Below are 21,255 nucleotides of genomic sequence, written 5' to 3'. Positions count from 1 at the left end.
GCCATAAAAGGGGAAATCAACAGTAACACATTCATAGTAGGAGACTTTAACACCCCAATTTCACCATTGGACAGATCATCGAGAATGAAAATAAATAAGGAAACACAAGCTTTAAATGATACATTAAACAAGATGGACTTAATTGATATTTATAGAACATTCCATCGAAAAACAACAGAATACACATTTTTCTCAAGTGCTCATGGAACATTCTCCAGGAGAGATCATATCTTGGGACACAAATCAAGCCTTGGTAAATTTAAGAAAATTGAAATTGTATCAAGTATCTTTTCTGACCACAATGCTATGACACTAGATATCAATTACAGGAAAAGATCTGTAAAAAAATTCAAACATATGAGGCTAAACAATACACCAATAAATAACCAAGAGATGACTGAAGAAATCAAAAAGGAAATCAAAAAATACCTAGAAACAAATGACAATGGAGACATGACGACCTGAAACCTATGGGATGCAGCAAAAGTAGTTCTAAAAGGGAAGTTTATTGCAATACAATCCTACCTTAAGAAACAGGAAATATCTCGAACAACCTAACCTTGCACCTAAAGCAATTAGAGAAAGAAGAACAAAAAAACACCAAAGTTAGCAGAAGGAAAGAAATCATAAAGATCAGATCAGAAATAAATGAAAAAGAAATGAAGGAAATGATAGCAAAGATCAATACAATTAAAAGCTGGTTCTTTGAGAAGATAAACAAAATTGATAAACCATTAGCCAGACTCATCAAGAAAAGAAGGGAGAAGACTGAAATCATTAGAATTAGAAATGAAAAAGGAGAAGTAACAACTGACACTGTAGAAATACAAAAGATCATGAGAGATTACTACAAGAAACTCTATGCCAGTAAAATGGACAACCTGGAAGAAATGGACATATTCTTAGAAATGCACAACCTTCCAATACTGAACCAGGAAGAAATAGAAAATATGAACAGACCAATATCATGCACTGAAATTTAAACTGTGATTAAAAATCTTCCAACAAACAAAAGCCCAGGACCAGATGGCTTCACAGGCGAATTCTATCAAACAGTTAGAGAAGAGCTAACACCTATCATTAGAAAATTCTTCCAAAATACAGCAGAGGCAAGAATACTCCCAAACTCATTCTATGAGGCCAACATCACCCTGATACCAAAACCAGAGAAGGATGTGACAAAGAAAGAAAACTACAGGCCAAAATAACTGATGAACATAGATACAAAAATCCTCAACAAAATACTAGCAAAGAGAATCCAATAGCACATTAAAAGGATCATACACTATGATCACGTGGGGTTTATCCCAGGAATGCAAGGATTCTTCAATATATGCAAATCAATCAACATGATACACCATATTAACAAATTGAAGGAGAAAAACCATATGGTCATCTCAATAGATGCAGAGAAAGCTTTCGACAAAATTCAATACCCATTTATGATAAAAACCCTGCAGAATGTAGGCATAGAGGGAACTTTCCTCAACATAATAAAGGCCATATATGAAAAACCCACAGCCAACATCATCCTTAATGGTGAAAAACTGAAAGCATTTCCACTAAGATCAGGAAAAATACAAGGTTGCCCAATCTCACCACTCTTATTCAACATAGTTTTGGAAGTTTTAGTCACAGCAATCAGAGAAGAAAAGGAAATAAAAGGAATCTAAATCAGAAAAGAAGAAGTAAAGCTGTCACTGTTTGCAGATGACATGATACTATACAGAGAGAATCCTAAAGATGCTAGCAGAAAACTACTATGAATCAATGAATTTGGTAAAGTAGCAGGATACAAAATTAATGCACAGAAATCATTGGCATTCCTATACACTAATGATGAAAAATCTGAAAGTGAAATCAAGAAAACACTCCCATTTACCATGGCAACAAAAAGCATAAAATATCTAGGAATAAACCTACCTAAGGAGACAAAAGACATGTATGCAGAAAATTATAAGACACTGATGAAAGAAATTAAGGATGATGGAGAAATGTACCATGTTCTTGGATTTGAAGAATCAACATTGTGAAAATGACTATACTACCCAAAGCAATCTACAGATTCAATGCAATCCCTATCAAACTACCAATGGCATTTTTCTCACAACTAGAACAAAATATTTCGCAATTGTATAGAAACACAAAAGACCCCGAATAGCCAAAGCAATCTTGAGAAAGAAAAATGAATCTGGAGGAATCAGGCTCCATGACTTCAGACTATACTGCAAAGCTACAGTAATCAAGACAGTATGGTACTGGCACAAAAACAGAAATATAGATCAATGGAACAGGATAGAAAACCCAGAGATAAACCTATGCATATATGGTCACCTTATCTTTGATAAAGGAAGCAGGCATATACAGTGGAGAAAGGACAGCCTCTTCAATAAGTGGTGCTGGGAAATCTGAACAGGTACATGTAAAAGTACGAGATTAGATCACTCCCTAACACCATACACAAAAATAAGCTCAAAATGGATTAAAGACCTAAATGCAAGACCATACACTATCAAACTCTTAGAGGAAAACATAGGCAGAACACTCCATGACATAAATCACAGCAAGATCCTTTTTGACCCATCTCCTAGAGAAATGGAAATAAAAACAAAAATAAACAAATAGGACCTAATGAAACTTCAAAGCTTTTGGACAGCAAAGGAAACCATAAACAAGATAAAAAGACAACCCTCAGAATGGGAGAAATTATTTGCAAATGAAGCAACTGACAAAGGATTAATCTCCAAAATTTACAAGCAGCTCATGCAGCTCAATAACAACAACAAAAGAAACAAACCAATTTAAAAATGGGCAGAAGACCTAAATAGACATTTCTCCAAAGAAGATATACAGACTGCCAACAAATACATGAAAGAATGCTGAACATCATTAATCATTAGAGAAATGCAAATCAAAACTACAATGAGATATCATCTCAAACCAGTCAGAATGGCCATCATCAAAAATTCTAGAAACAATAAATGCTGGAGAGGTTGTGGAGAAATGGGTACACTTTCACTGCTGGTGGGAATGTGAATTGGTACAGTCACTATGGAGAACAGTATGGAGGTTCCTTAAAAATCTATAAATAAAGGTACCATACAAACCAGCAATCCCACTACTGGGCATATACCCTGAGGAAACAAGAATTCAAAAAGAGTCATGTACCAAAATGTTCATTGTAGCTGTATTTACAATAGCCTGGGGATGGAAACAACCTGTGTCCATTGACAGATGAATGGATAAGGAACATGTGGCACACATATACAATGGAATATTACTCAGCCATAAAAAGAAATGAAATTGAGCTATTTGTAATGAGGTGGATAGACCTAGAGTCTGTCATACAGAGTGAAGTAAGTCAGAAAGAGAAAGACAAATACCATATGTTAACACATATTTATGGAATTTAAGAAAAAAAAATGTCATGAAGATCCCAGGGGTAAGACAGGAATAAAGACACAGACCTGCTAGAGAATGGACTTGAGGATATGGAGAGGGGGAAGGGTAAGCTGGGACGAAGTGAGAGAGTGGCTTGGACATACATACACTACCAAATGTAAAATAGATAGCTAGTGGGAAGCAGCCACATAGCACAGGGAGATCAGCTGTGTGCTTTGTGACCACCTAGGGGGGTGGGATAGGGAGGGTGGGAGGGAGGGAGGCACAAGAGGGAAGAGATTTGGGAACATATGTATATGTATAACTGATTCACTTTGCTATAAAGCAGAAACTAACACACCGGTGTAAAGCAATTATACTCCAATAAGATGTAAAAAAAAAAAAAAAATCCACCTGCCAATGCAGGAGACACGGGTTCAATCCCTGGTCTGGGAAGATCCCACATGCCGCCGAGCAACTAATCCTATCAGCCACAATTACTGAAGCCCGTCCACCCTAGAGCCCATGCTCTGCAACAAGGGAAGCCACCACAATGAAAAACCTGCGCACCACAATGAAGAGTAGTTCCCACTCGGCACAACTAGAGAAAGTCCACACGCAACAACGAAGACCCAACGCAGCCAAAAATAAATAAACAAAATAAAATGAATAAATAAAATTTTTAAAAAAGAAATAAATACATGTATCTATCACATTTGCTCACTAAATACCAGTTATATTTACCTTTTGGGTGCTGTCTATTTCTCCCTGCAGACTATTTCCTTTCAGTGTGAAGAAATTATTTCAACATTTCTGCATGGGAAAGAGTTAAGGGTTAACTCAGCTGGTCTGGTGTCTTCAAGTCTAGCACATTCCCCAAAAGGCTGGCCTTTAAGACTGGGCTTTGGCCACTGCTGAGAGATGAGATCTGAGCCCTTGGAATGGTCCACCTGCTAAGAGTGTTTTTGTATGCCTGAGGTCTCAAGTCATAACTATTAGAGTTTATGCTAACAATGCATTTCTCGCAGTTTATCTTTCATGCTTCCAGCCTCTTGGTGTCCTACTCTGTGCTCTCCGTGAAGGCCTATGGGGAAGAATCGGTAGCTGATTCTGGCTCCGTGGCTGAGGCTGTAGGGATTCTAAGTCATCATGACATCCCAAGGGGGTCTGTTAAAAGTTCATTAGAAGTTTTTCTGATCTCTCTTTACCCATGATACCTCTTCATCTTGTCATTCTGCCATAAGTCCTAGGAAGAACTCATCGCTTTCTGGATTTCAGTTTATTTAGGCTTATTTGCATCTCAGATCTCTAAAAGATTTTTTGAAACTACACTTGTGTAACCTGTCTCACTTATTCTCATTTTAGGGTGGGAGCAATGGTCACCTGCAACTTTTTACATTTTAAGTGGAAGCAAAAGTCCTATATGCATGCTTTACTTAATAAAAACAGGACATGTAAGAAACATAGTATCTATACACTTATTTATTCATTTAAGATATAGTATTGAATGGTATCTACTTGCCAGATACAGCATTGAACAAAACAGTCCAAATTCTCTACTTTCAAGGAGTTTACATTCTACTGCAGGAAAGAGGTAATAAACAAAACTGTTAGTTATATAATATGTTAATAAGTGCTAGAGAGAAAAATATAGAGGTATAAGGAGATATAAAATGTCAGGATGGTGTTTCATATTTAAATATTGAGGGCCAGGAATTTCTAACTCAGAAGGTGATGTGAGTAAAGATCTGAAGGAAAAGATAATGCTTCAAATCTATGACCCCTTTGAACCAGAAAACTGTGTATTGGACAGTTGTGTCTGTCTATATCTTAGGAACTTCTCTGTGATGTACACTGTTGTTCACCCAACCTTCCAACAATGCAATCCTCTCCTCGTACAATCAGGGACAGACAACATAAATTAAACAGCAATATAGATATTACTACGCTTGATTATCATATTTGCAAATAATAAAAAAAGGATGTTAAAACACAATGCTGTGAAGGACTGTATACAAGAATAGGCACTCCAGTATACTTCTGTGATGTTATAAACTAATATTCTTTGACCCAGAAGTTTCATATTTTGGAATTGATTCTAGGAAAGTGTAAAACACTGCAGATTGGCTACTGCATTACTAGAGACTGGAAAGTTAATGATCACTTTACAACTTGCTGAGACTTAGCTGCCATGTGCACATGCATGTGTGGAATTAGTAAGGTGAACATAAGACAGTGTCTTTCTACTGTGATAGGATAGTCACAGAGGTGTGGGCTCTCACTGCATCCCTGCTAATTAGCGCACAATATTTCCTGTATTTTATGCCTGAGGCAATGTTGTTCTAAAGCCAATGACTTAGCTTGCTGGATCTTAGTAGAAATACGGGGTTCTACAGTGAGCACTTTGGGCAGTAGCTTCTTAATCCCTAAGCTTTCTGATCATACAGAGGTAGCAATGCCCTTGGAAGGTCACTATGACCATGCTGTTCTCTGAGTCATGCCTGGAAGACCTACAGGTGGCTCTCACAGCCCTTGCAAAAACTTCGTAACAACTAATTCCCTATCAAAACCTACTTCTACTTAAAAAGAATGCCTTCTGTTACTACAATTGTCTAATGATTGATAAAGCAACTCTTTGGAAAAGGGCAAGAGGTTTGTACAACTATTTGTATAATAGAATGGTAAGCAATTAAAAAAAACTTTAAACAATATGTAAAAGTTAAAAAATAGGGAATTGGTTAGCAAATGGTAATATATCTATGTAATGAAATAATATACATTCACTAATTAAATTTATTTTGAAAAAATTCAAACCTACAGAGAAGTTGTAAGTATATTACAATGAATTTCCCTATATTTACTTTCATCTATATTCACTCATGTACCAATGATATTACTATATATATTTGGAAATGTAAGCTATTTATCATCTATTGAGAGTAAAAATGCAGACAGTTTCCTTTTGGTAACAATATATCTACATGCATTACACAAAGAAAAATATTCTCAGTAGTTTTCTCTGGATAGTAAAATTATAGATTATTAAGTACATTTTTATTTTTGTCCATATATAGTTGATAATCTGTCTACAAAGAACACAATAAGCTAATAAAAGGAGCTACATTAGTTCTCAGGGAATCCTTTGTAATGTACATAGTTCTTTTATCAAATTCCTATTTCTAGGATAGAGTGAAAATGTCAATCACCCTTGTGGATCTTTACCAAGCTAGAGCATATAAACTCCTTTGAGATCATGCAATACCTTATTATTTTCCTAACCAATAACTACCTACTGAATATTATTGAAATTTGCTTAATATTTTGGATGATACTCTAAATACAGCTAGAAAAATGTCATTTTATTTCAAAGATGATTGAACTTCATGTACAACATAATTTATAAATTAATATCCTTCATTCAATTTCTGAAATTTTCAAACTAAATAATTCTGGATTACTTTACTTGAAAAAGGGTGCTGGGGAAAGGGTACTAGTTTTGATGTTGTGATTCTAAAATTGCTTTTCTTTATAATCCTCTCTAGCATCACATCTATTTCAATTTTACATCTAAGCTACTGCCATCTTTAACTCTTTTTGTAGTTTCCATTGACTGCCACAGATAAAGGACTTGGAGCTGCTTCAGGGTGACATGGTTATCACAGATGAATATCTACAGCTACCCTCCATGTTTATTTATTTAGACTGCCTCAGAAAACAGGTGTAAACATCAAGACTGAACTTAAAATTGTCATGGTCTCTTATATTCACCAACTGTTATTATACATGGCTTAGAGACGTCTGGCCAAAATTTGTAAAGGCACAACACAGATAAGTAAACAATAAACATGAAAGCTAACAACCTAGAAACCAGCAGAGCTTAGGAAACCAATTGCAGGTTCTCATATATTATGATGCCAAATTAACAAATAAATAAGTAAATACAAAAATAAATAAAGGATGAATTCACAAGTTAATTATTATATAAATTAAGACTGGCTGGAACAGCAATGCATAAAAATGTTTGATCCCCCTTCACAACACCTGCACAGTGTTTGAGTACCTTAAGATAATTTATCCTATTTGAGAATTCTTCCTTAGGCTGAATTGAAATGATTTCTCTACTCCTTGAAGACACACAGGAAATTGCTATAATGGCCCTCAGGAGGATTGTTGTTTCAGGGTTAAAATAACTTAATTTCTTCTGCTGTTCAATTTCTTTTATCACCCTGGTCTTAAAATTATAATTTTGCAACTAAAAATATAGTTAACAGTAGTAACTGTGAGGAGATTAGTGTCAAATTGTATGATACTTAAGGCTAAAAATTTGCAGGTGAAATTCCAGATCAAAGGGAAGGAATAATCAATGCCTTCAAGTCTTATCAGCACTGTATATAGAAGTGCATTTCTGAAAAAGTGTATGCAAATTGTAAATCTTGCCATTTGAAGAAATCCATTTTCAAAGTGAAGAGATTGAATACTTATGTAAGTTTCTGTTAAAATTCCAACTTTCAGGTGCATATAGTGTTTGCTTAAAGCAGCAACTGTGGCCATTTTCACAAGATGCCTGTAGGAAAAATGTTCCAGAATAAAACAAGTTTGGGAAATGATGTATATACATTTTTACAACACACACTGGAAAATACTAGTTTAAAGCAAAGTTCATTTACATACTATTTGTTTAAGCATTTATTTATCATTACTATTATATCAAATTCCTTTTGTTTCAGAGAACCATTTTTTTTTCAGTCAAAATATTTATGTTACTTTTACCAAGATCCTATTTAGATTTTTCATTTTATATTTCTTTCTTTCAAATTTTTAAATTGTATATATTTAAAATGTACAAATTAATGATGTGATGTATATATATATATATATATATATATATATATATATATATATATACGCACACACATATAGACAAACACACACATTGTAGAACGATTACCAAGATCAAGATAATTAACACATCCATCACCTCACATAGTTAGTATAGAAAACTTTGGTGTGTGTGATGAGAATGCTTAAGAACTATGCTCAAAAACATTTAAGCATACGATACTGTATTATTAACTACAATCACCATGCTGTATATTAGATCCTCAGAATTTACTCTTCTTATAATTGAAAATTTGTGCCTTTGACCTACATCACCCCATTTCCCCCTTTCTGTAGAACCTGACAACCACCACTTTATTCTTTTGTTTTCATGAAATCTTTTTTTTTAAGATTCCTCATATAAGTGATACCAAAGAATATTTGTCATTCTCCTTCTAGCTTATTCACTTAGCAAAATGCCCTCCACACTGATCCATGCTATTGCAAATGGCAGGATTTCTTTCTTTTCTATGGTTCAATCATACTCCATTTTGCATATATTACATTTTTTAAAATCCATTATAATATATACTACATTTTTTTTTAAATCCATTCATCTGTTGATGTACACTGAGGTTGTTTTCATATCTTGGCTACTGTGAATAATGCTTATGAATGTGGGTGTGCACATATCCTTTGGAGATACTGATTTCATTTATTGGATATATACCCAGAATGGGATCACTAGATCATATGGTAGTTTAATTTTTAATGTTTTGAGGAACTACCTTACTGTTTTCCATAATGACTATATCATTTTAATTCCACCACTAGCATATAAGGGTTCCATTTTCTCCACATCCTCACCAACATTTATTGTCTCTTGTCTTTTTTATAATAGCCACCCTAACAAGTGTGAGCAGATATCTCATTTTGGTTTCAATTTTCATTTCCCTGATGATTAGTGATGTTGAGCACCTTTTCATATACCTTTTGGCTATTTGTATGTTTTCTTTGGAAAAAAGGTATATTCAGGTCCTCTGCCCATTTGTAATTGGATTATTCACTTTTGTGCTCTTGAGTTTTATGGGTTCTTTATATATTTAGGATATTAACTCCTTATCAGATATGTAGTTTACAAATACTTTATTCCATTTCTGTAGGTTGTTTTTCAATTTATTGACTGTTCCCTTTGCTCTGCAGAGGCTCTTTAATGTAGTTCCTTCCACTCATTTATTTTCAGTTTTTTTGCCTATGCTTTTGATGTCTTATCCAAGAAATTATTGCCAAGATCAATGTCAAGGATTTTTTACCTATGTTTTCTTTTAGGATTTTCATAGTTTCATGTTTTACATTTAAGTCTTTGATCCGTTTCGAGTTAATTTTTATGAGTGGTGTTAAGATAGGGGTCCAACTTCATGTTTTTGTATTTGGATATCCTATTTTCCCAACACCATTTATTGAAGAGAGTGTTTTTCCTCATTACATGTTTTTAGCAGTCTTGTCAAAAATTAAATTACCATATATAAATGGGTTTATGTCTGGACTCTATTCTGTTCCACTGGTCTATGGACCTGTTTTTATGCAAGTACCACATTATTTTGATTACTATAGCTTTATAGTCTGGCTAGAAATCAGGCAGTGTGATGCCTCTGGCCTTATTCTTCTTTCTCAGTATTGCTTTGACTATTTTGGTGTCTCTTGTGGTTCCATACAAATATAGGATAGTTTTTCTTTTTCTGTGAAAAATGTCACTTGAATTTTGATAGGTATTGCATTAACTCTGTGGATCACTGAAGGTAATGGACATTTTAACAATACTAATTCTTCCAATCCAAGAACATCAAATATCTTTCTATTTAGTTGTGTATTCTTCCATCTTTTTCATCAAGGTCTCACGGTTTTCAGTGTACAGGTCTTTCATCTCTTTGGTTAAATTTATTTCTAAGTATTTTATTGTTTTTGATGCTATCCTAAATTACACTACTTTTAAAATTACTCTTTCAGATAAATTGTTGTTAGTGTACAGAAAAAAATTATTTTGTTAAAGAACCAAGCAAAACATTCAAATCCAAAATATTAACAATACTTTGCTAATACGATACAAAATTGCTTGATTAAGATACCACTTAATAAAGAGAAACAGCAAGCCAAGGAATGGAAACAACCTAAGGGTTCACTGATGGATGAATGGATAAAGAAGATGTGGTATATATGTAACAGAGAAGAACAAACCTGATTTCATACTGGATCAATTCTTTTAGCTCTACCCCTTGTCCTCTGTTGCCTGTGCTTAGTCATGCTGACTCTGCACCTTTGTAAAAGAATGTTGCCTATATCCTGAAATAACACATGATGGCCCTTCTCAAGGCACTGATCTTCAAAGGTACAACTTTTCCATTATTATAGAGATAAAAAGTTGCAGAATAGAAAATAACAATTTTCTTGTTGAAGGTTTATAGGAACATTGTGATCAGCTGCAAGAACAAAGAAGTTTACAACAACCAACCATACCCCTTCCCCTTTTAGTAAAAAAGAAGGCTAAATTCTAATTCAGGGAAGATGGTTCTTTGGGATGTGAGTCCACTGTTTTCTCAATTTGCTGACTTTTCAAATAAAGTCACTATTCCTTGCCCCAACAACACATCTCTCAATTTATCGGCCTGTCATGCAGCAAGCAGTATGTGCTTGGACTTGGTAACATATATACAAAATGGAATACTACTCAACCATGAAAAGAATAAAATCCTGCCATTTGTGACAACATGGATAAAATTTGAAGATATTATGCTAAGTGGAATAAGTCAGAGAAAGATAAATACCATATGATTTCATTCATATGTTGAATCTAAAAGGACAAAATGAACAAACAAAATAAAATAAAAACAAACTCACAGATACAGAGATGAGATCAGTGGTTACTAGAGGGGAAGAAGGTTCGTGGGTGGGCAAAATGAGTGAAGGGGGCAACTGTATGGGAACAGATGACAACTAGATTTGAGTAGTGATCACTTTGTAGTACATACAAATGTTGAATTATAATGTTGCACATCTGAAATTTATGAAATAAAAGAGAGAGAAAGAAAAGCAACAAAGAAATAGAAAAAGCCATAACTTACTCAATTTATCAAAGGTAAGCATGTGCCAATGGATAGTAAAATTATCCCAATACTTATACTTAAAAAGGTGGTTTCTTGTAAAAGCATGAATCCATGTTTTTTTACATTAATGTCATTACTCATAAAAATCCTACATAAAATGTCATGTGTCAGAATGGCAAAGCATTATTATCATGGTTGCTATACAGTTGATTAACTGATGACATAACTGGTAGGTTTTTAAAACATATTAAATATCAGATGGGAAAAAATAATTCATCAGAGTAAGTTTTATTTCTTTTTAAATGATAAAGTATAGTGTTCTGCACTAAAGATGCCATGTAATTGAAATTGAAACAATTTTATGCAACTTGTAAACAACAATGATTTACTAATACCTCTCCTGAGTAAAATGACCATTCTTTTGAGTCTTATAGAGGTCTAGTGTCCAAAAAGTCACAGACAAAAAGTAAGTCAGCTAAAGCCATTAAGAATGTGATATTAATTTTGATTGCATAAATGTGTTCAAACTAAATTTGTTAATACCTCAATTTGTTTGCACTGCTCTTTGTCTATATAGTCCACATATTTAAGTCAACTGCCTTCTGAAATTCAGAGTTTTAGCCAGAATCGCAATAAGACTTCCCTTGATATCTAGATTTAAATAAAAAGAGATTTACAAATTGTCAGTGTATACTGAACAGAAAACATTGTAAAACAGTAATAAACTGGAAGGATTGTTTGGTTTTAACACAAAGTAAAGCCTCGTAAACCTAGGAGATAGATAAACCTGCCAATAGAATCACAATTTTAAATGTGAGACTTTATTGAAGTGGTAAATTAGTGTAAAAAACGGTTTTAAATCAGTTTATTAGTCTTTATGGTCACTTAAGTTGACTACTTATAGTAGAAGCAGCAGAAAGAAAGATAAAGTAGAATCCACTGAAAAGAGTTGGATTTCATAGTGAACAAGAGAGTACAAAAAATCTCTCCTTAAAAAATAAAAGATAAGAATAAATGAAAATTATGCCATGAGTCATAAAAGACAAGTCAGTACAAAAATGTTTCAAAGTCTATGTTAATTTTATATTTTAAAGCAAGCAGAATAGAAAGTAAGTTTCATTTCAGTACTCTGTATTAAAATTATCAACAACAAAGAGAGAAAAAGAATATACAACCATTTTAATTCCACCACCCTATTTTCTGTACTCTACCACCCTGCATTTTGGTAATACGGATTAAATTATGTCTTCCCAAAATTAAGAGGTTGAAGTCTAAACACCAACATAATTGCACTTGGAGATAGGGCCTTTAAGAAGGTAATTAAGGTTGGTGTGCACAGAGAAAAGGCCATTTGAGGACACAGTGAGAAGGTGGCTGGCTGCAAACCAAGGAAAGAGGCTTCAGGAAAATCTATACTACCTGCAACTTATCTTGGACTTCCAACCTCTAGAACTGTGAGAAAATAAAATTTTGTTTTTTAAGGCACCCAGCCTATGGTATTTTTTATGGCTGCCCTAGAAAACTAGGGCTATTTTTTTTAAAATTCTAGCATGTATATGCATATCATCAAGATAAAAACTATTAATTAATAACTCAGTTATTTGAAAGTCAGTCTTCTCTTAACTCAAGAAATGAACCAACAGGTTCTGGGTCTAAAATATCTGTCATGCGTTGTTTTTAAATTCTATAGAACAGTGGCATGGTCAGGCAGAAGGTAAACCTGCACTGCAGCAGTCAGTAACAACCACACAAGTCCCACAACAGACATAGCTGTGGCAGACGAGTACCCTTCAACACAAGAGAAAGAGAGCAGATGCTTAACAATATGGCACTTCAGTAAAAGGGGAGTTTGTTTACACAATCAAAATATTGAGATTTGAAAAGACAGATTCTAAGTACATTCAAATTTTGTGCCATTGTTATGTAACACATAATTTTGAATTAAATCAATCACATTATTTCTTTCTTGTGTATTCCAGTATCCATATATCACATTCACCCCTATATTTTAGCTAGTTATGCATGTCTTAGATTCATGATAAAATCATAAACTCCTGGGCGACAGGGGCAGTCCATCTGCTTATTATGTGTCCTACACACCTAAAGCAATGTTGTACACAGTACAAATATTTATTCTCTATAAATATTTATCACATAATAGAGCTCTGCAACAGACAATGAAGTCATAGTGTAGTTTGGTTCTGGGTTCAATGCTCTAATGAATTTAGTTGAAATGAAATATATGTAGGCAGTTTTGGGTATATAAAAAAAGAAAACATATTAAAAAACCCCATAAAAATATAATTTTGCTACATTTTCAGACTTTAAAAAAATCACTGTCTAACCTGTGGATAGTTTTACAATATTGATGTGACCATTTGGTTTTGATCAGGTTTGCAAGCTTCTAGCAGATGTTTCAAAAGCAACATTTAAGCAGAATATATCTAGATTGACCACTTTCATATGTATGAATGCTCCAGGCTTCCTCAAAATGACCTCTTAGAGATTTCACCACAATTTACTTGAGAGTTACAGAACACTGACTAATACATGGATGATCAAATTCTGCTTTTCTAAAGGCAAAATCAATACCTTCTGTGATTTATGAAAGATTTCAAAAAATAAAGGTAAAATAGCAATATGTATAGAGAGAGGTGCATGTGCTTGTGTTGCATCCTAATGTTTAAAACTATTTGGGGAGAAATCTTATCTTTAATTTCATAACCTACTTTGCATAAAGGCAGTTGTGTTTCATTAATAAAAAGCCATTGACTTTACATCCTTTACTATATATTTAATGGGTCAGTGGAAATTGTTTTCAAGAAGGAGCTTTTTTCCAGGAAAGTGTATCTTACATAAGATTTTCTATTCCTTACTCATTCAGGGGACCTGGGTACTTCATTCATCTCTACAGAACATCCTATAGTCCCCAGAAGAATGAAAAGCACACATATGAAGTAAGCATTCAAATATTTGTGAACAGGATGGATTATAAACATTTATAATGCTCCTTAAACATCAATACTAGATTAAACTGAGTTCACCATGTTCTATATAAGATATTAGAACAATAAATGCTGTATAGAAGATATACATAAGAAAAATTAACAAAAATTAATAAAGTGATTAACAAGAGAGTGAAAAGTCACACCACAGACCGGGAGAATAATTCACAATATATAACCAACAAAAGACCTGTATCGAGAATGTATAAAGAACTCTTACAATCTGATAAGAAAAACAGTATGTCAGAAGGTGTTCAATGTTAGTAATCATCAGACAAATTAAAACTAAAACCCCCAAATATACCACCATACACTCATGAGGATGATAATACCAAATGTTGGGGATGACATGGAGCAACTAGGACGTTCATACCTTCCTGCTGGTGGTAGTGTCATAAGTACAAGTACTTTGGAAACTCTTGGGCAGTATCTACTAAAGTTAAACACACATCTACCTGGTGACCTAGCAATATCACTTCTAGGTAAATACCCAAGAAAAATGAGTGCACCCATTCTACCAATACATGAGAAAAATCATAGCAACTAACTCATTATAGCTGAAAATTGGAAACAATCTCCACATCCAAATAACCACCAACCATGGAGAAAAAATTAGGAGATTCACATCTCAATCTCTTAAGCACCATGTAGATGAGTTTTTTTCTAACTAAAAAGTTAATTTCTGAATATTTTAATAGATTTTTATCAAAACTCCTTTGTTTCATATGACTGACATACGTTTTTTGATGTCTATAATGCACACTTTAGCATTACCATTATAGGAAAATATTTTAAAATTATTTCCCTGTATTTTGCAGTATAAAATGTAAATACAAAGTGAAATATTAATATGAAATGAATATTTTCATAGAAAGAGAGGTAATTTATTATTTAAAATATATATATTCATTTCTTAAATGGAACTCTTAAAAGAAATATTAATATTTATTATATACTCTTGGTGAGTTTTTAAATTCTAAAATTTATAAGCTAATATTAAGTGAACTAATTATTTCTATTTCTGTAAAAATATTTGCCACACCAAGGGAACAGAAAAGCATATTCAAAACAGTAAGAAAATTATGAGAAAAAATTGACCATATAAAAACACTGGGACACCAACCTTCAAGATGGTGGAGGAGTAACGTGGAGATCACCTTCCTCCCCAGAAATGCATCAAATACCATCTACACATGGAACAGCTCCTACAGAACACCCACTAAATGCTGGCAGAAGACCTCAGACTTCTCAAAAAGCAAGAAACTCCCCACATACCCGGCCATGTGGCTGACACGGCCCTTGCAGACTTAGATCATTCCTTAAAACACTTAGGGGGACTTTCTTGGTGGTGCAGTGGTTAAGAATCCGCCTGCCAATGCAGGGGACACGGGTTCAAGCCCTGGTCCGGGAAGATCCCACATGCCGAGGAATAATTAAGCCCGTGTGCCACAACTACTGAGACTGTGCTCTAGGGCCTGCGAGTCACAACTACTGAGCCCACATGTCACAACTACTGAAGTCCATGTGCCTAGAGCCCACGATCCACAACAAAGAGAAGCCACCACAATGAGAAGCCCACATGCAGCAACGAAAAGTAACCCCTGCTTGCCGCAACTAGAGAAAGCCCACAGCAACTAGAGAAAGCCCACACACAGCAACAAACACCCAATGCAGCCAAAAATAAATAAATAAATATATTAAGAAAACAAAAAATCACTTAGGGATGTTTTTATGCATATTAAAAAAATGAAAATATCAAGAAATGCCAGATTATAGAGAAAAAGGCAGTTTTGCAAAATCATTTTATTCAAAAGTGGTTCGTCTTACCTCAGCTACCAGTTGCTGAAGAGATGGTGAAGCTACAGAGTGAAGACTTGAGTTACCGCTTACAGGACTGTGGAGACTAACATAAGCCACAACATTTTTCTGCAGAACCTTCTTGAAATCCTGACATTAAAAAAAAAAAAAAATTATCTTTAACAGAAATAAAAGTAACAGATTCCACTTTACCAGTTACATGTTGAATAATAAACACTTCCTACCTAAAATCATTACATTGCATAATACTTTTTTTTTTTAATGTAAAGCCATCCCATACTATTTACTAGAGTACCCAAGGGTCATAAAGGGGTTTTAAATAAGGGTGGTGAGGAGTTTCATATAACATACAATAAAATATTTTAAAGCATGTTCATGTTCCTAAAAAAGGTAAAAATTTAAGAGAAAATGTCCCTATGTGGTTAATATAGTATGAGATTCAACTTCAGAATACAGGATGGAATATTTGCTCTAGTGATAGCATTTAATTTTATAGTCATTGAATTAGAGAACAGACATGGATAAACCACTTCAGTGTTTAATAAAATCAGCCCTTTCCTTTGAAGTGCTGAGCTACTTTTTGCACAAAGCAGCTTTTTATTCTGAGCAAAATAGGGCATAATACAATTGTGGCCTTGCACATATTACTTGAAGTAAAACCTGATGCATTTCACCTACATTAGAAGAATAAAATGATTCAGTATAATAGTTTTTCTACTTTTCTGCTAAACCCTACTCCCCAAAATTGAAGACCACTGATCCTATTAATAATGTACCACTAAGAAGTCCTTCTGTTATTTGCTTCCTTTTCCTGTGCAAATATTTTTGTTTTGTTTTGTTTTGTTTTGTTTTGTGGTATGCGGGCCTCTCACTGTTGTGGCCTCTCCCATTGCAGAGCACAGGGTCCGGACGTGCAGGCTCAGCGGCCATGGCTCACGGGACCAGCCGCTCCGCGGCATGTGGGATCTTCCCAGACCAGGGCACGAACCCGTGTCCCCTGCATCGGCAGGCGGACTCTCAACCACTGCGCCACCAGGGAAGCCCTCCTGTGCAAATATTTAATGAGTAATTATCATGGTGGCAGTTCTATAGATATATCATAAAAATTGTATTATATTATTTTGTATCTTAGAAACATATCTTTCTTCTTCCAACACTATCAGATGAAAGTCTGCAAGGGCTTGTATACCTAGCAAATAGATAATATTATTCCTAGTTTATGTTGAAAATTCAGCTATACCTCTGTAAAAGAATTGAAAAGACAGTTTATTTAAAAATAAGTATTTTAAATAAATAGAAATGATGAACTGTGGTTTACACATAATATTGTTATTAAAAATGTCCATTACTACACAAGAGCTATAGAAAAACAGCTTCTATTTACATACTACCACACTGACAATGTCTATATGTCAGTCCATTTAACTCTCATGAGAACCTCACAACCTAGGCATTAATGTACTCACTGGAAGAATCAAGTCTTCAGAAGTTAATCTTGCCTAAGACCACTTGTTTTATGGTAGAAAGGATTTGAACTCAGATTTCTTTGACTGCAAAGTCTATAGTATTTCCACAATAGCCTGAAGATGAAAATTCTTCACAGGAGAAATGGTACTTTTTAAAGAACCTATTTAGTAAAATGTTATAATTTTCCTCAAGGATTGAAATTAGTATTGAGTCAAATCTCTTATAACTTTATCACTATAAATTCCATTTGACCAGTATAACCTAATCTTTTTAATTATAACTCTGAGTTTCAAGGGGTTCCTGTGTAAGCAAAATTAGAAAGGGCATTATGACCTGTCAACAAGTGCTTTCCTTACTCATCTTCATTAGGGAATATATTTAGTGCACAAATTGCTTTCATCTAAAAGAAAATCTTTCATTTTCAGAAGGAGTAGCTTTGATAAGAGTAGACAGAACAGGAAAACTAATAGTTTACTAAATTCCTCCTCAACCAGATTGTTACAAAAAGGCTTCATGAACTGTATTGAAATAATCTAAGATAGAGCAATTTACAATAGTACACTTTATAAGCTAATAATCAAATCTATATATTATTCACCATTTTCTTTGCTTATATATTTTTGCTTACCTAGTCAAGGAAAAAGCCAGAAAGTGACTGGATGTATAATTAGCTGTCAAATATGCATACATGCATATAATAAATACTCTAAGACAAAGGTTCCTAACCTTTTTCAATAGGAAGAGACTTTTCTACCATAAACATTTTTTCCTATAGACTCCCCACAGTATAGAGTTGTATTTTTAGTATTTGTTGATTGAGAAACTATAAAATTACCAAAAGGTACAACAGAGTCAATAAACAAAATATTTTATTAACTACAAAAATATTTACTTAATTTGAAAATGTAATTGTTCACATGCACACAAGGCCACAATATTGAACAAACTGCAGGTTACCATGCATGATGCTCAAATAAATTCAAGGACTGTTTGCAGTACACTTCATTTTCCCATGCAGAGGGGTTAAGGATATTTAGGAATTTAAGTTAGGAACTATTAATGTTACACAAGCCTACTTTGAGAACACAGCTTAGAAATACACATGCTAATTTAGAATTAACATGAGTTGACTATGAAGATTATTACATAGATATGGAGAGGGCTGTATGAGATAGTAGAATAAATTTTTGGAAAGAATCTTAAAGACATTTTTTAAAAATGTGCCTTATTGTTACAAGAAAACTAGAACATTGTTTTCTTTATGATAAAAAAATTCTGAATTAGTAAAACCATCCCAGATCACAAATATACTCCCCAGATTGTTTTTTAAATTGTTTATATCCTTAAAGTATGGAATTTGGAATAGAAGTTTGAGAGATTGGTTCAGCTATTACATTTTCCATCTTACTAAAAATTTGTCAATTCTAAAATGTTCTGTCAGCAATGGAATTTCTTTATTTGAACTAGTTCTTTTGAGTAATGGGAAAAAATTCACACCACTAATTTGAATACAGAAAAGCATTTCAATTTGTGATGTGTGAATCTTGATAAATTTTACAACTGTAAAATTTTTCTCATTTTGAAGACTTCTCTCAAGTTAAAAAGATCTTTGCTATTTTCTTTTGTATACATTTTTTGATTTTTCTTGATAGCCAATAGACATTTTATCTTTTTTTTTGAGTGATTAAATGAAAAATAAAACAAGAGAATTTCTCATTGTATATTTGAGATTTTTTTCTACAAAGCTGAAGCAGTATACAAACTAGGATATCAAATGGTTTTATTTTCCTAGCTAAAGTTATGTAGGTTTTTTCCTACATATTTCCATTAAACTTCTTTTTATAAAGTCATAAAAATAAATAGAATATCTAAGAGTTTTATGATGTTTTTATTGTTGTTAATGTGGTTTCAATCCAAAGTTGTCATATCCCATTAAGAACACAGTGCATTTGTGAGACACAAACATATCAGAAATATTTGAACATTTACTCCAGTTTTATACTAACTGTGATCCATTGTACACAAGATTTCATTTGAACAAAGGCTTCCTAAGGTAGTTAGATAAGTGGATAGGTAGAGATATAGGTAGAAAAGAAGGAGCAGGGAGGTTGGGTTGTAAGAATAGAGGGAGGAAGGATTGAGGGGAGGGAGAATAAAAGGGTAGAAGGAAGGAAACTGCTATTTTGAGTCCAATCTCTATATTGTTTAGGTAAGGTATAGTGATAAGTTAATAAACATTTTACGTACAAGATTGTTTCCTAATTCCAGAAAATTGCTAGAAAGTTAAAAAAAAAAAGGTAATGGTATGTATCACTTGACCCTTTCTTGTCCAGTGCCTGTCAACCTAAGAAGAAACACAATAACCAGGTAAACACCACTGTGGGCATAACAGAGTCTGTAGGTCTGGTAGCAACAAGAATAAGATAGCTGTAGATCATACACAAATCACTGTGGTCTAACTCTAATTCCCTAGCATTCTTAGAAGTGATCTCAGCAAATAAGCATACTGCACACCCTGGTTGAGATGCACATTCTTGTTCATGACTTTATCAATTTCACTTTGTCTACTTTAGTCCAGAGCAAGAGCAAGAGTGAGAGAGTGACCTTGCAATTTTGAGAGCAAGGCATAGTAATTTATGAACATTTACCTCTCCCCATTCATACGAGCCAATATTTCCAAAAGCTGTTCCACCCCATGAACAGAAAACAATAGTGCGGTCTGGTCTCCACCCTCTCTTGACTCTTAACATCAAGGCCCGGATAAAAGCTGTGATGATGGCAGTGCTGCTGGCCCATTCTTGTCCATTATAACTGTATGCGGTATGATGATGACTGCCAACTATGATATAACGGTCTGCAAATAGAAGGCAACAAGAGCCATTATAATACAATATACATCTTAACAATAAATTTAATGACATTTACATGATCCTATTGCACAACTGAGCAACAATTATGCAAAACTGTTCTGATAATTAACACTAACATTTCCCCCCCACTGTCTTGACTCACACATCTGTGTATATCAAAGCAGAGGCAGCTGCTGAACTCAATTATGAATCCAAAGCTTAGATCCATATTACTGTCATCTGTAACATGCATATTAATTAATGAAGTATACAAATATGCCACAATGAAACCCTTATCTAACATTTTGCCAGAATCATAGTGGGAAGTGCCCTATAAACAATGTGCATATGCTCAGTAAGTATTAATGAACTATTCATATATTTGAAGGAACAGTTATTCAGTAGCTGTAAGTATTAAAAATGTGGTAGTCATGTATGGATTTTGCAATAAATGAAGTATTTAGGGAATCAGTTTTCACCTTCAACTTAGAGTTTTAGACCCTCTCCTTTTTCTGATGGAAAAAATAAATCATCATCGAATGTCATCCAAATACTTTTTCTTTTTTGCATATTTTATTTCATATAATCATACAAAATCCATTAGATACTCTACTAGAAAGATCTCCATGACACATTGATGACTTCTGAATAACGTATATTGCTGACGGTTGTCAGTAATAAGGTAGACTAAAAATGTATCTCCAGAGTTTCCTCTGATTTTGCCAGTGAATGTTGTTGGTACACAGCTAAATTTACTTTATCAAGTAGCCCTACAATCTGTGTCAAAAGACTTTTCTTCATTAAGTGTCATTTCCT

At 33.8% G+C, this 21,255-nt stretch overlaps 1 protein-coding gene across 10 annotated transcripts in view; it reads right to left on the bottom strand.

Annotated features, from left to right (window-relative positions):
• Positions 1–21,255, bottom strand: part of NAALADL2 (N-acetylated alpha-linked acidic dipeptidase like 2) — a 1,532,395-nt gene that overhangs the window by 376,450 nt on the left and 1,134,690 nt on the right. For all 10 annotated transcript variants that reach the window (XM_081235898.1, XM_081235896.1, XM_081235895.1 and 7 more), the window contains 2 exons: positions 20,239–20,444; positions 16,133–16,252 (listed from right to left, as the gene is read on the bottom strand). In XM_081235898.1, the coding sequence (XP_081092024.1) occupies positions 16,133–16,252; positions 20,239–20,444 (326 nt within the window). The remainder of the gene's footprint in view (positions 1–16,132; positions 16,253–20,238; positions 20,445–21,255) is intronic.

The sequence above is a fragment of the Mesoplodon bidens genome, assembly GCF_964165515.1.
Source record: "Mesoplodon bidens genome assembly, chromosome: 5".
NCBI classification, from domain to species: Eukaryota; Metazoa; Chordata; class Mammalia; order Artiodactyla; family Ziphiidae; genus Mesoplodon; species Mesoplodon bidens.
This window is presented reverse-complemented; position numbering and strand designations above follow the sequence as displayed.